This window comes from Apostichopus japonicus, chromosome 20 (genome assembly GCF_037975245.1).
Source record: "Apostichopus japonicus isolate 1M-3 chromosome 20, ASM3797524v1, whole genome shotgun sequence".
Classification (NCBI taxonomy): domain Eukaryota; kingdom Metazoa; phylum Echinodermata; class Holothuroidea; order Aspidochirotida; family Stichopodidae; genus Apostichopus; species Apostichopus japonicus.
In genome coordinates this window covers 22734813-22747916 of record NC_092580.1, presented here as the reverse complement: position 1 = coordinate 22747916, position 13104 = coordinate 22734813, and the positions used below count along the sequence as shown (strand labels likewise).

The following is a 13104-nucleotide window of genomic DNA, read 5'->3' as shown; positions in this document are numbered from 1 at the left end:
TGTTCCCAGCTCTCAATGGTGTGATTATTAATGGAAGTGTGTCCCCCAGTGACAGCAGTAGGACTTTTTTTCATGGTGGTCAGACAGATATCCACAACAATAAATCACACACAGAGACTGAAGGTTCATACCTTGATCCAGATTCTGGTCTGCCACCAAGCCCGTATGACATCATGTCAATCAATGACGGCAGGTCACGCACCATTGCTGTTTAAAGGGGTACTGCTAGCAGACTTGCAGTACTACAACAGCATAAGGTAGACTCAGCACAATTCTCTGCTTTATTATTAACTGTACAAAGTACAAGCACCAGTAAGATTACTTTCTATTGTGTGAGTCTCTATATTGCTTCCACAATTTCCTGAGTGTGATTGCAAAGCTGTAAGGCCAAGCACAAGTACATGCAACTATGTTCATATGCATATACAAGTACCTGCTCACTACGAGCACTAGTACAGACTCGATACTGGTATCAGGAAAAAACAGACTCACTACAAGTACAGTTTCAATACAAGTACAGACTCACTACAAGTATAAGTACAGACTCACTACAAGTATAAGTACAGACTCACTACAATTTAAGTACAGACTCACTACAAGTATAAGGACAGACTCTCTACAAAAATAAGGCAGACTCACTACAAGTATAAGGACAGACTCATTGCAAGTATAAGTAAAGACTCAATACAAGTATAAGGACAGACTCACTACAAGTATAAATACAGACTCACTACAAGTATAAGTAAAGACTTAATACAAGTATAAGGACAGACTCACTACAAGTATAAGGACAGACTCACTACAAGTATAAGTACAGACTCTCTACAAGTATAAGTAAAGACTTAATACAAGTATAAGGACAGACTCACTACAAGTATAAGGCAGACTCGCTACAAGTATAAGGACAGACTCAATACAAGTATAAGTACAGACTCACTACAAGTATAAGGACAGACTCTCTACAAATATAAGTAAAGACTCAATACAAGTATAAATACAGACTCAGTACAAGTACAGATTCAATACAAGTTCAGACTTACTGCAAGTATAAAGACAGACTCACTACATGTATAAATACAGACTCACTACAACTTCAACTACAACTGAAATATTGACTACAACCTTATGCTTAGAAAACAGTGCTGTTTGCTACCTTTAATGTTATCTTTCTACATTTTTAATAATATACCAATCCTTTTTAATTCCCAATATTATAATTACATATTTTTACTGTCTTTCTTATATTATCTCGATTGCATTTAATCAATAATACTATTGTGCTGCTAGAGCTCTATTACCGGCATCATGTATGAAGTAGAAACTGGTAAAGAAGAACTTGTACTGTAAAATAAGGATAAAACAAGCTAATTCTGTAGAACCACTTTATTATTACTTATCAACACTGCCTGTTTCACAACTTCTAGGGACACAAGCACTATCTTTGTTATAAGGGTTGGGGCCAGATGCCCTCATCAAGAGATGGGGAGTGAGAAATTTGGTAACATGAAGGGTGCTCGGATGCAAAGTGGTGCTATATTTTTGCAATTTTTCAAACAATGTTGGATAATTTCCTGCTGTTTAGGTTGTACTGTGCATACATGTTGTCTTCCATGACTGTACACTAGAATCTTTTGTAACATTCTATCTGCCATTTGGGATGGTGTGAGCACTGCCCCTTGTATTTTTAGAGAGCACCTTGATCACATCTATGAATGAATGGCCTGTTATAGGTCTTTTCAATCGAGAAAGCCCGAAGGCTTTGTGATTCTTTGCCATATAAGTTTGCTTAAAATTCAACTCAACTTTCTGATAATGTAGAGCAAGTGAGGTAAATTTGTTCAAGAATCAAGTTTGGAACTAGGATTTATTTGTAGCACTCGAACTAGGGGCCACCAACCAAATGAATTCCCTGGTAAGGATTCTACAATAATTGAACTATTTCAAAATTTTGGAAGATCCAGAACCACCAGTCTTCTGATGTGAAATATAGATGGCCTACCTATCAGTAAATGGACAAGTTGTTTCACCAATTCTGAGTTAGCGACTCAGCTCTGCCACCAACCATCCCTTTAAAAGTTGTCACATGACATTGTTTATACACGGTAAAGTTGAGTGTGTTTAAAGCACCCAACACATGGGTATCAACTATAGGAAGCAGATTTCATTTCCTGGATGACTGCAGGTATTGTTGGCGACGTAACTTGCACTCTCGCACAAAACTATAGGGAACTGAAGTTGAACAAACTATGGTCACCTTAATTGTAGATTAATTGTAGCTTTAAATTTGATGTGATTTTTGTTTACAAGGATTTCAAACTTTCTAAACTGTTGACTTCATGTGACCTTTGACCTCTAGCAAATCTAATAGGGTTTTGTACTCACCAAGCTGGATCTACACATGAAGTATGAAGTTCCACAAAGATGTACATCTTGCGGTGTCATGTTTCAAAATTTTCAGACTTTGACTTCTGTTGACTTCAAATAACCTTTGACTTTCACAGAGAAAGAATAGGGTTCTTGCACTCAATAAGAGGGATCCCCTTACCAAGTAGGGAGGTAATCCAACATAAGCGTTTTGAGTTACCGTGTTTACAAGCAGGTGTCACATACATACTCACACTCACTCCATCACCATCCCATAGATTCCTATCGCCTCCGCAAGTAATAAATGTCATCACAAACCCAACCAACACCTTTACTGTCTATGACAAAGTCCTTTGTGAATAAAAAGTACTTCAGACGGCCAAGAACAATGTAGCTCTATTTGGGAGATATCCTAGTAATAGAAGTTGCGCCTGTTGTTTGTAACCTGTGATGTCATGTCTGGGAACCGTCTTTCTCTGTTTTTCTTTCATATTTTTCAAGGTAGCATGTATATAGTATATTGAAACCCATGCCATTATTAAAGGCATTGAAGACTCGCCCCAAACCGTGAGCGGCCATCGGAAAATTTAACATTCTGTTGCTTGCAAGTGACGTTTTGTTCGTGTCGCTACAAAATGCAGACAGTAATGAAACGTGATACCTTGTTATCTGTATCTTGACCTGAGATGTCCATCGCTGTATAGTTTATACACTGCTGTGGGTATTGACCGCAGCTGTATGTACTGACTGTACACTAGTGTCAAATTGCCCACGGCAGCAAGCTGCATGTGTGTATTTTCTGGGATCGATGCTGGTGTCTAACACTTCTGTTACACCTCATTCGAAACTAGGTCAGATTACCGGCTTTAGTCGTTTCTTTTTTCGCGAGTCTTCACACCCTTTAAGGACCTTCAATAGTTTAGATTCAGAATTTTCAAAACACATCTCCATTACAGATAATAAACTTTGTAATAAACTGTGAGACACATTGAAGTACATGTGGCTCGATGATATCATATTTAGATTTTGATCGAGTCTTCAGACTAATATCTTCCAAATGGAATAACAATTTTTTTTTCGCTGTCTGGGGAAGTTGTTGGAACTTGGCGATAATTGGGTTTGTCTCGTTAGCAGGTTTAATGTAATGAAGGCTTTGTTTTACCTCTTTGTTTCTTTGTATATATCTCTTTTTCTTTGTAATATGTGCACAAGTCAGAATGTTATTGCTACTAATTTGTTACACTTTTTGAAGTATCTAGCCTTAAAAAAAAATGACCATAGCATCATCAATAGGAGAAAGATTGTGTATATATATATTTTTCTAATACATCTATAAGTTCTCTTCTATGCGTTCCCCAGGTGTACATTTAAAGGGTCAACTTGAGACATCACTTTCTTGTAGTGATCATCACCATATGCTGCTTTAAAATCGGACCATGGATAAACTGACAATTATTTCACAAACTAGCAAATTCTACTTCATAATAAATTGACTAATTGATCAAAGAAGATATTCTTCCAGATTTTTTTATTGCACCAACTAAAGTTGAAATGTTATGATTCCATTCAATGCTTTAAATTTTCATTGCATACATAGATGCTTTTCTATGTTAATCCTGATCATGTGCAACAATAACAATGATCTAACATCATGAATAATAAAAACCTGGTTCAGTTTATCTAGTTCTGATAACACACCCCCCCCTCACCCACCCTCACCCCACCCACCGAATTTTGTAGTTTCTTAACACATATTGTATGTTTTACATCATAGCATAGTGTGCTCACTACAAGTCATTTTAGAGTGTCCTTGACAGGTAAATGATATGTTCTAACTGGTTATGAAATAACTGTTATAGATGATGATCACTGAATGCAGGACAAAAGCCATTGGTTGTGTAGATGTGGAATTGTTGTGACCATGTATATGGCTTTTGTTAATAAGAGAGTACTTTGTTTGTCTGGAGGGACAAATTTCGTCTTTTTCTTTGCAAGATCTTTATTTTGTTTTGGGCAATTTATTTTTCTAGAAGATACCAAATCCAGTGGTTTATCATGCATCCATATGACAAGTGAACAGAGATGGGTTAATTTTTTTTTTTAAGAAAAGAGTTGGAAATGTTTGGTCGTATAACGAAGAAGAGAAAACCACTCACATATATCTTTTTACAGTGAAGTATGAGTGGCCATGACAAACTATGATATTAATTTTATATTTAGAATTAATCATAGTTATAAGTAATCTAGCACACAATTTATTTTATCTCTCTACATCTCCTTGCCATTTATTATCCTTTTAGATTCTTATTCAAGTAATAGTGTGTTTTAAAGTTGTGTAGTAAAGTGTATTTTCATATTTTTATAAAGTTTGTGGTATGCAAAGTGCTAAGTCAGTGACATTAGCAACAGTCGTCCGTCTTGCCAAGATTTTAACAGATTTCTGCCATGTGTTTGCCAATTTTATACTTTGTGTGCACCTTTTATACATATTACATATCCATACAAAAGTATAGTAGTTATTAATGAAATAGAGAAATATATATCAAGCAAATTATGAAATAAAGTAGAAAGCTATATTTAGCTTTTAATCATCACAAATAAACAGATCTTTTATTTTTGTTGATTTATATTGTGTGAATCCATTCACATTTGCAACAATCATTACTATCCCCTCACCCCCCCCCCCCTTTTCAAATCAGTGACCTAGAACTCCTTTCCCACTCCACCCATTTTGCGACAAATTCTAAAAATGTTTATCTTTGACAACTTAAATTCATTTACATGAACAGAAAATTCATGATTGTCTTCTGGTGATATAATGAGGCATGGTTTGGACTTTATTCACATATTCCAGTAACCTGCAATCATCATTCCAGTAACCATTCCAGTAAATGGCAATCATCATTCCAGTAACCTGCAATCATCATTCCAGTAACCTGCAATCATAATTCCAGTAGCCTGCAATCATCATTCCAGTAACCATTCCAGTAACTGGCAATCATCATTCCAGTAACTGGCAATCATCATTCCAGTAACTGGCAGTCATAATTCCAGTAGCCTGCAATCATTCCAGTAACCATTCCAGTAACTGGAAATCATCATTCCAGTAACTGGTAATCATCATTCCAGTAGCCTGCAATCATCATTCCAGTAACCTGCAATCATCATTCTAGTAACCTGCAATCATCATTCCAGTAGCCTGCAATCATCATTCCAGTAACTGGCAATCATCATTCCAGTAGCCTGCAATCATCATTCCAGTAACCTGCAATCATCATTCTAGTAACCATTCCAGTAACTGGCAATTATCATTCCAGTAGCCTGCAATCATCATTCCAGTAACTGGCAATGGTAATTCCAGTAGCCTGCAATCATCATTCCAGTAACATGCAATCATCATTCCAGTAGCATGCAATTATCATTCCAGTAACCTGCAATCATCATTCCAGTAACTGGCAATCATCATTCCAGTACCTGCAATCATTACAGACACTCTACTAAGTTTTGGAAATCCACATCACATCCAGTTCCTCTTACAAGCTATATTCAACATTTCCAACAAACCTTGATATCACTATTGTCTAAAGTCTTTGTAAAGCTTGAATCCTCAAAAGTAAACTATCACTGCCTTCCATGCCGTGGTGGCAGTAGATAAAAGAGTATTCCCTCCACTGAAATAAACTTGTGATGATTATTTTCTCTCTCTCCCTCCACACTTTCATACACCCAAGTCTTCATGTGTTTGTTCACACACAAACTTAGTTACAAAATCATTCTATATTGTTCATATTAATAGGGATCCCAGACTCCCTCCCCAGATTTCAGATACTGTTCTCAGGTGTCTTCTGACATGGACAAATGTCTTTGTAACAACTTCATTGCTACTGGACCATGTCTTTGTAACAACTTCATTGCTACTGGACCACACTCTTGTCTGCCCCTTGGAATGCAGGAAACTCCCTGGGGTCATGTTCTGCTGATATAACTCATCTAGACAGACATGACTTCACGAGGTCAATTAAACGTCACCATGACACTACCCTAAGTCGCCCCCATCCTCTTTGTTGGTAGCAGCAGCATTTGCTCTAAGAACTGCTCCCGGTGATGGATAGGGCCTCATTTGGAATAAAGGTCCCGTAGCGGTCGAGTCCACACCTGTTTTAGCTTCGTTTGTTTTAGGTAATCCAGTCGACCATGTTCCTCTGATTGGGAGAAAAATGAAAGAAGAATAATCCAAATCTGGTACCTGCACTTTCAGAAATGTGGCTCACGATGCCCAAGGAGTCATTCCGATGACTTTGATATTACAAGTTTGAAGGAAGATGTTAGTAGAAGGTTTAAAGGTATATCGTCAGTACAAATCTGGTATTTACAAAGGTCAATTTCATGGAGCTAAAACAAACTTGCAATGACCACAAACAACCCATAAATTGTGTTTGGTTTTCTACTGAGGTGCCTTACACTCTTGAAAGTAGACAGGCTTATTATAAAGATTAGATAGTTAAGGTTGCATTTGGTTTTCCTTCACCTTGATCAGAAAAAAATCTTAATGAGCAAAAACGATGAGAAAATACTGGCTAATGTGAAGAGAGACAATAATAATTAACATGCCAGAATGGAACACTAGATCTGGCTAGCCATTCGGTAATCCTCTCACCTTGGAACATCTGAGTAAGACGCCGGGTCCATCGGATCCAACTCGTCCTCTCGTTTTCTCTTTCTCCTCGAATCTGAAACAAACAAAACAAAATCTATTTGTGTTGCTTCTGTTGCTTATCAATGTATCGAGAGAAGGGGTTGGATTTCGTACAGCATGGTACATACGGCTCTAAAGCAACTAATGTGGCCAGATCTATTTTAGTAATATGTGACAAAGAATGCAAACCTGTTGAAGTTACTCTCACTATCATGGCTCCAATCCGTTTAAACATAGATAATAAAACTCATCAATCAATGTCACAGATCTTAGGGAAGAAGAGAATAACAAATTAATCTGTGAAGTCACAAGGATTTCAAGCATCATTAACTAAACTTCCTTTTTTTTTGCTTTAGTCCTTCCGTCGTATACGACTGTTTGTCTTGTTCTGTAACATTTGATCATGCCTCTTATAGCAACACAAGAGGGTGGTATTAACCAATCCTTTCTCATATTTGAAAGGAATTTTTCAATTGAGAGATGAAAATGTTTATGCGATCATGAATTCAATCGTTTGACTTCTCACAGCAGAAGAGACAGAGTAGCCCCTTACCTCTCTCTTCCCTCCTCTTCTGATGCCTTGGGACTTTAAAAACATTTCTGCCAGCTGTCTCAGGTTGCTCGACAATCTGCCCGACCTGAAAAGATTTTAAGGAAAAAAACAACATGTGACAACTTGTACTTCTCAAAGAAAAGTCAGTCTATTGACAATACAAAAAATAGCACTACATTGAATAATGAAACCTTTACTTTTGGCACTTTTGAGGAGCCATCTTGCAAAAATGGCATCTTGTTTTGCTTAGTGAAGAACGCACGTGCTTAAGGATGATTACAAAATGTAAGACCCAAATTTTCAATACTGTTTGTTTCCTGAAGCAACCAGAAACATAATTTTGTTTGTTCAGCAAGAAAAAAATGGGATCAACCAATCATATATACCAAGCATGGAACAAAATGTCTAAGGAGGGGAGCTTTATTTGATTCAAGTTTTCCCTTCTTTGGACAATGTATTTATGGTACAATTCCTGAAAACAAAGTACAGTGAAAGTAACAAAATTTATCAATTGAGATACATGAGAGAATTGACAGGAGAAAAGAAATGACATTTTTATAAGTACTGCTGGTTAATCAATGATTAATTGAGATGTATTGGTTGACAGAGATTTGGTGAAGTAGTTTACCATTGGTCCTATAAGACCAGGAGGGAGAGGCTGGATGTTGGGGGCTTCTGGTGGCTTCATTGTTATTTCTGGTTCAGGTACTCCTAGAGGTAGATAAAAAACAAACAAACATTGAACTGGGCAAGATAAGGCTAAAATGTCTTAATATTATATGTGGAGTGTTAGCTCAGTGGTTAACGCCGGTGCCTTCCAATCATAAGGTCCCGGTTCGAGTCACTCCAAGATTAATGTATGTCGTCCAGTTGCTGTACAGAGTTGTTGACAATTGACAATTCATAATCATGGACGTAAAATATGAATGTAAGAGACTGACTTCAGTCAGCTTGCTGCTTTGATAAGCCAATGAGGCTTCTTTGCGAGTTCCTGCTTGCAGGAAGATCTAAAATACATACATATTGACCAAAATTCAAGTGTTTGATCAGGAAGATATTAAGAGACACCTCTGTCACAAAATGCACATCACGAAACAATGAATATTTTTATCATTTCTTTAAGCCCACCCCCCTCCCCCCCAATTTGAGTGATTTGCTTAGGATTTGATTTAACCATTCAGGAGGATCTAAAATGCATACATATTGACCAAAATTCAAGTGTTTGATCAGGAAGATATTAAGAGACACCTCTGTCACAAAATGCACATCACGAAAAAATGAATATTTTTATAATTTCTTTAAGCCCACCCTTCCCCCCCCCCCCCCAATTTGAGTGATTTGCTTAGGATTTGATTTAACCATTCAGGAGGATCTAAAATACATACATATTGACCAAAATTCAAGTGTTTGATCAGGAAGATATTAAGAGACACCTCTGTCACAAAATGCACATCACGAAAAAATGAATATTTTTATAATTTCTTTAAGCCCACCCTCCCCCCCCCCCCCAATTTGAGTGATTTGCTTAGGATTTGATTTAACCATTCACAACATATGCTAGATCAGAAATCACTTGGTTCTAGACAATATTTCAAGTTTAAGGTGTAGTAATGAAACAAAGAAAGCCATACACCTTACCTTCAGGGGATGTCCATTTAACTTTGTCAGTTTCGGAATCCCAGAAGTAGAAGAAGCCACTGAAAAGAGTCAGAAACAGAAACTCATCAAACTTACCACACTAGGTCTCAGATGTACTGCAATGTTGTACAACCTCTATCCAATCACAAAACAGAAAGATTCAAACTGCCATTTCCTATCTTCTCACGTAGTGTAAATTACATCAATATATTACCCGTACTTGGTGACAGAGAAAACTGTACATCCCTGCTTAAGGTGACTGTATCTTTTCAAGGACATCTGGGGAGGTGATACTGATGTTGACTCCCTCATGTTGGGCATTGTGGGTTAGTTCTTACACTTTGCACTTTCAAGGCATGTGTGGAGTTTGTAGGGGCCCTTGAGTGACTTCACGGTTTCCTCGTTTCACGGATGATGGTCAAATGTCAAAGATTTGAACACCTCATCCAGAAACAATGTATTTTGTCCAACATAAAGATCCACTGCTAGAAGCTAGATGGTAACGAGAAGTCTCCTTGGGCCTTATTTAACATCACATCATTTTAGTTATGCAAATCTACAGGCTATTAAATTACTGACTGATAAGGATTGCCTTTATTGGTGATTCATTAATGGACTTAATATTTGTAGTTACCCATAAAAAACAGCAGCATTATGTATATTTTGTATAATGAAAGACTTCTGCAAAAGTCACTCTTGTCAATTCTTGACAGTCGAAATAATATCCAATTTTTTTTTTGATATTGTATAGTTTCCTTGATGATGGAGACTTAATGTGTTAATGGTCACAATAACTACAAGAATAATATTAAAATTGATATAAGATCATACAAGTTATGATCATATACGATTATAGATAATGTACTGTAAATCCTAGTGTCTCTGTGCACTAGGTCACTTGTATTCAAACTGTTTTACTTGATGACCCCATTCTCCAGTTGTGGTCTGAGGATGGGGTCCGTGGGGATGACGTACATGTCCCTCACCCAGCCCCCCCCCCTTTTCAATTCAAGAAATTTGTACATGATTCAGGGTGCTGTTAAATTATTTTCATCTTGTCTTCGATAAAGATTGGCATCTCTTTCTTTCCATTTTGTCTGTGGCCCCAAACAATATTTGGCATCCTGTACACAGGTCGAGGACCACTAGTTTAAATAACAGGGCACTAGGTGACTGGGGTAATGTTACCTTTTAGGATCTTTAACCTTCCACCAGCCCATGGGCAAACCAGTATTGTTGAGCAGTATCTGCAGCTCTTCTTCCTCTGGTGGCTCATTCTCCATTTCACCTGAATAATCTTCAGCAATGATCTCTTCTTCGGGCTCTGTTAGTATAGATGGATAACAAAAGTATCACTGAAACATTTTTAACTACTCCAAAGCAGGATTTAATGAAAACCTTCATCCGACCAGTATTATCAACCAAGAGATGCTAATGAAAAATAACTGCCTGTAAATTTGGACTACAACTTTTCTTCTAGCCTCTAGAGATATAGCCTTTTTCAAAAGATAAATGGGCTGTTTCATGTTATATTCCAGACGATGACCATCTTGGTAATAGAAGGGGGAAAAAGTGATTAGGCCTATTAGCTGCAGTGTGGACTTTGAAAATAGACGGATTAGTACTTACCGTAGCATTTGCAGTGAACATATATCACTATGTACTAAACAATAAACATATCTGATAGGGCTTGTGAAAATGACAACTGGTAAAAAAACAAACTTATCTTTAAATAAACATTAAATAAATTTTATATGAGAAGATTGCATGAACAAACCTGCACTTTGTCCTGCCTTTATAAGGCCCCTGGCCTTCAATCGGGCTGCTAGAGCTGGTGGCAGAGGCATAGTGAGCAATCTACAGACAGGCAAATTATTGGTTGGTGTTTGTCCAATTGTCAGAGCTGCAAAGTTGTGTTGACCAGTGCTGCATTAAAGAAAAAAAGGGATAGTCAATACCATTATAAATTGTCCTGTTGTCAAATTTGTTAAAACAACAAAACATTTGGCATTTTGAAATCTCACTATCTTAACATGATACCACTACTCTGTGGAACCTGACCTTTCTGAGCTTTGAGGCTCAGAGCATAGGCGTAAAAGGTGGGGGGGGGGCTGGGGGGCTGCAGCCCCCCCAACCATACCTTTGGGTGAAAATACAGGCAATTTGCTGAGAATTTTTTCGGGCACCTACTGGAAGAATAATAATTTGCAGTGTGTTTTTCATTATTTTGGGGGTGAAAATTCGGCAATATGCTGAGAATTTTTCGGGCATCTACTGAAAGAATAATAATTTGCAATGTGTTTTTCAATTTTTTGGTGAAAATTCAGGCAATATGCTGAATATTTTTCGAGCACCTACTGAAAGAAGAAGAATTTGCAATGTGTTTTTCAAGGTTTTTGGTGAAAATTCGGGCAATATGCTGAGAATTTTTTGGGCACCGACCAGTGGCGGAGCGTACATACAGTCAGAGGGGGCGGATGCCTCCCTGACAGACTCATTTGGACTGCTGGCGCCCTTTTCAGCTTTTTACTATTCTTTACTTATTCGCAATTACTGACTTTTTTTTTGGGCTCTCAAATACCTAAGGGTCATTTCCAGCAATCTAGGAAGTATGTTTACTCAAAAAATTTCTATACGCTCCGCGCCAACCTGTGGTGGCGCTCCGCTTAGATAGTGTCGAAAGCGCCCCTTCAAACCTTCTTTCCCCCCTGACCAATACCCCTAGCTCCGCCACTGGCACCTACTGAAAGTAAAAGATTTTCCAATGTATTTTCAATGGTTAAACTTATATTATTTTTATTATCATCATTGTTGTAACGACTACCCCAATAATTATAACCAATATGGAAGGGTAAACACACGGAAAATGATAGTTATATTTTTCGGGCAAGTCGTTACAGCCCCCCCCCCCCCAAATCAAATGAGGCTCCTACGCCTATGGCTCAGAGCATATCAAACCAGAGTCAATGGATGTATACTTACAGTTAGGCTTATCAACTAATATGTCAATATTTGGGTATGAAAGAACTTGACATGGCAGAATTTTTGTTTGTCAAAATCTGCTCAATTGTACATTGCATGGGCACAGAACAATAAATATTCTGAGATCATTACATTTCTGAGGAACTACACATATGCAAATTGCATACAGTTCAGTGATTTAGATTTTTCCTTGTTTAGACATTGTTGATCAAATCCTTAAGGTGTGTCAATTATGAGCCCACGATGCTACTTGAAAAAAAGTTTAATGCTGGACATGGGAACCATTGCTCTGGTACAAGTTAATACACATGAAAAGTTACTGACTGTAGGGTCCATGATTTTGTACGTAAAGTAGTACCCTATGCTTCACATTCCTATATTTGTAACAAAACAGTAACAAAACATTTACTACTTAACCTCATACTTCCAGCATGCGCAGTATGATCGAGTATGCTTCACATTCCTATATTTGTAACAAAACAGTAACAAAACATTTACTACTTAACCTCATACTTCCAGCATGTGCAGTATGATCGAGTAAAGTATGATGAACCAATCGGCATTTTGGCTATGCCTACAATACGTTTACCGATTCCGCTACATCTGTCTCGTAGTGAAAGGTGGCCTACGCCTCCACCAAATTCATAAAATGATTGACAAGGAAATTACCTTTGGCGTTCAGATTCTTTGATTTTTCGCTGATTCGGGTATGTATTTGTCTTCTTCTTTTCAAAATGGGTTGCATGTGTCGTATGTATCGTGACAGACAGGGCCTAACTGACAGTTTGATACGTTGTTAACATTCGTCTTTCATCGGCGTATGTAGGCGCATTTACAGGTCATAAAAATTCGATGTCGTTTTTCATCACGA

The 13104-nt window shown here is 37.5% G+C and overlaps 2 protein-coding genes across 4 annotated transcripts in view; one reads left to right on the top strand and one right to left on the bottom strand.

The window, feature by feature from the left end:
* LOC139961802 (uncharacterized) overlaps window positions 1-4970 on the top strand; it is a 28138-nt gene extending 23168 nt beyond the window's left edge. For both annotated transcript variants that reach the window (XM_071961338.1, XM_071961337.1), the window contains exon 15: window positions 10-4970. In XM_071961338.1, coding sequence (XP_071817439.1) covers window positions 10-215 — 206 coding nt within the window. In that variant the 3' untranslated portion in view covers window positions 216-4970. The remainder of the gene's footprint in view (window positions 1-9) is intronic.
* On the bottom strand, window positions 4500-13079 carry LOC139961804 (polyglutamine-binding protein 1-like). 2 transcript variants are annotated; one of them, XR_011791024.1, is made up of 9 exons: window positions 12903-13079; window positions 11029-11177; window positions 10440-10575; window positions 9252-9310; window positions 8242-8324; window positions 7614-7698; window positions 7022-7094; window positions 5379-6566; window positions 4500-5300 (listed from the first exon to the last, which is right to left on the bottom strand). XR_011791024.1 is itself a non-coding variant. In XM_071961339.1 (8 exons), exons 2-8 carry the CDS (start codon window positions 11096-11098, stop codon window positions 6401-6403), a joined length of 672 nt encoding a protein of 223 aa, XP_071817440.1. In that variant the 5' UTR covers window positions 11099-11177; window positions 12903-13079; the 3' UTR covers window positions 4500-6400. The 2 variants fall into 2 exon arrangements, 1 of the variants encoding a protein (XP_071817440.1); XM_071961339.1 differs by having other exon boundaries at window positions 4500-6566.
* Window positions 13080-13104: the final 25 nt, after the last annotated feature.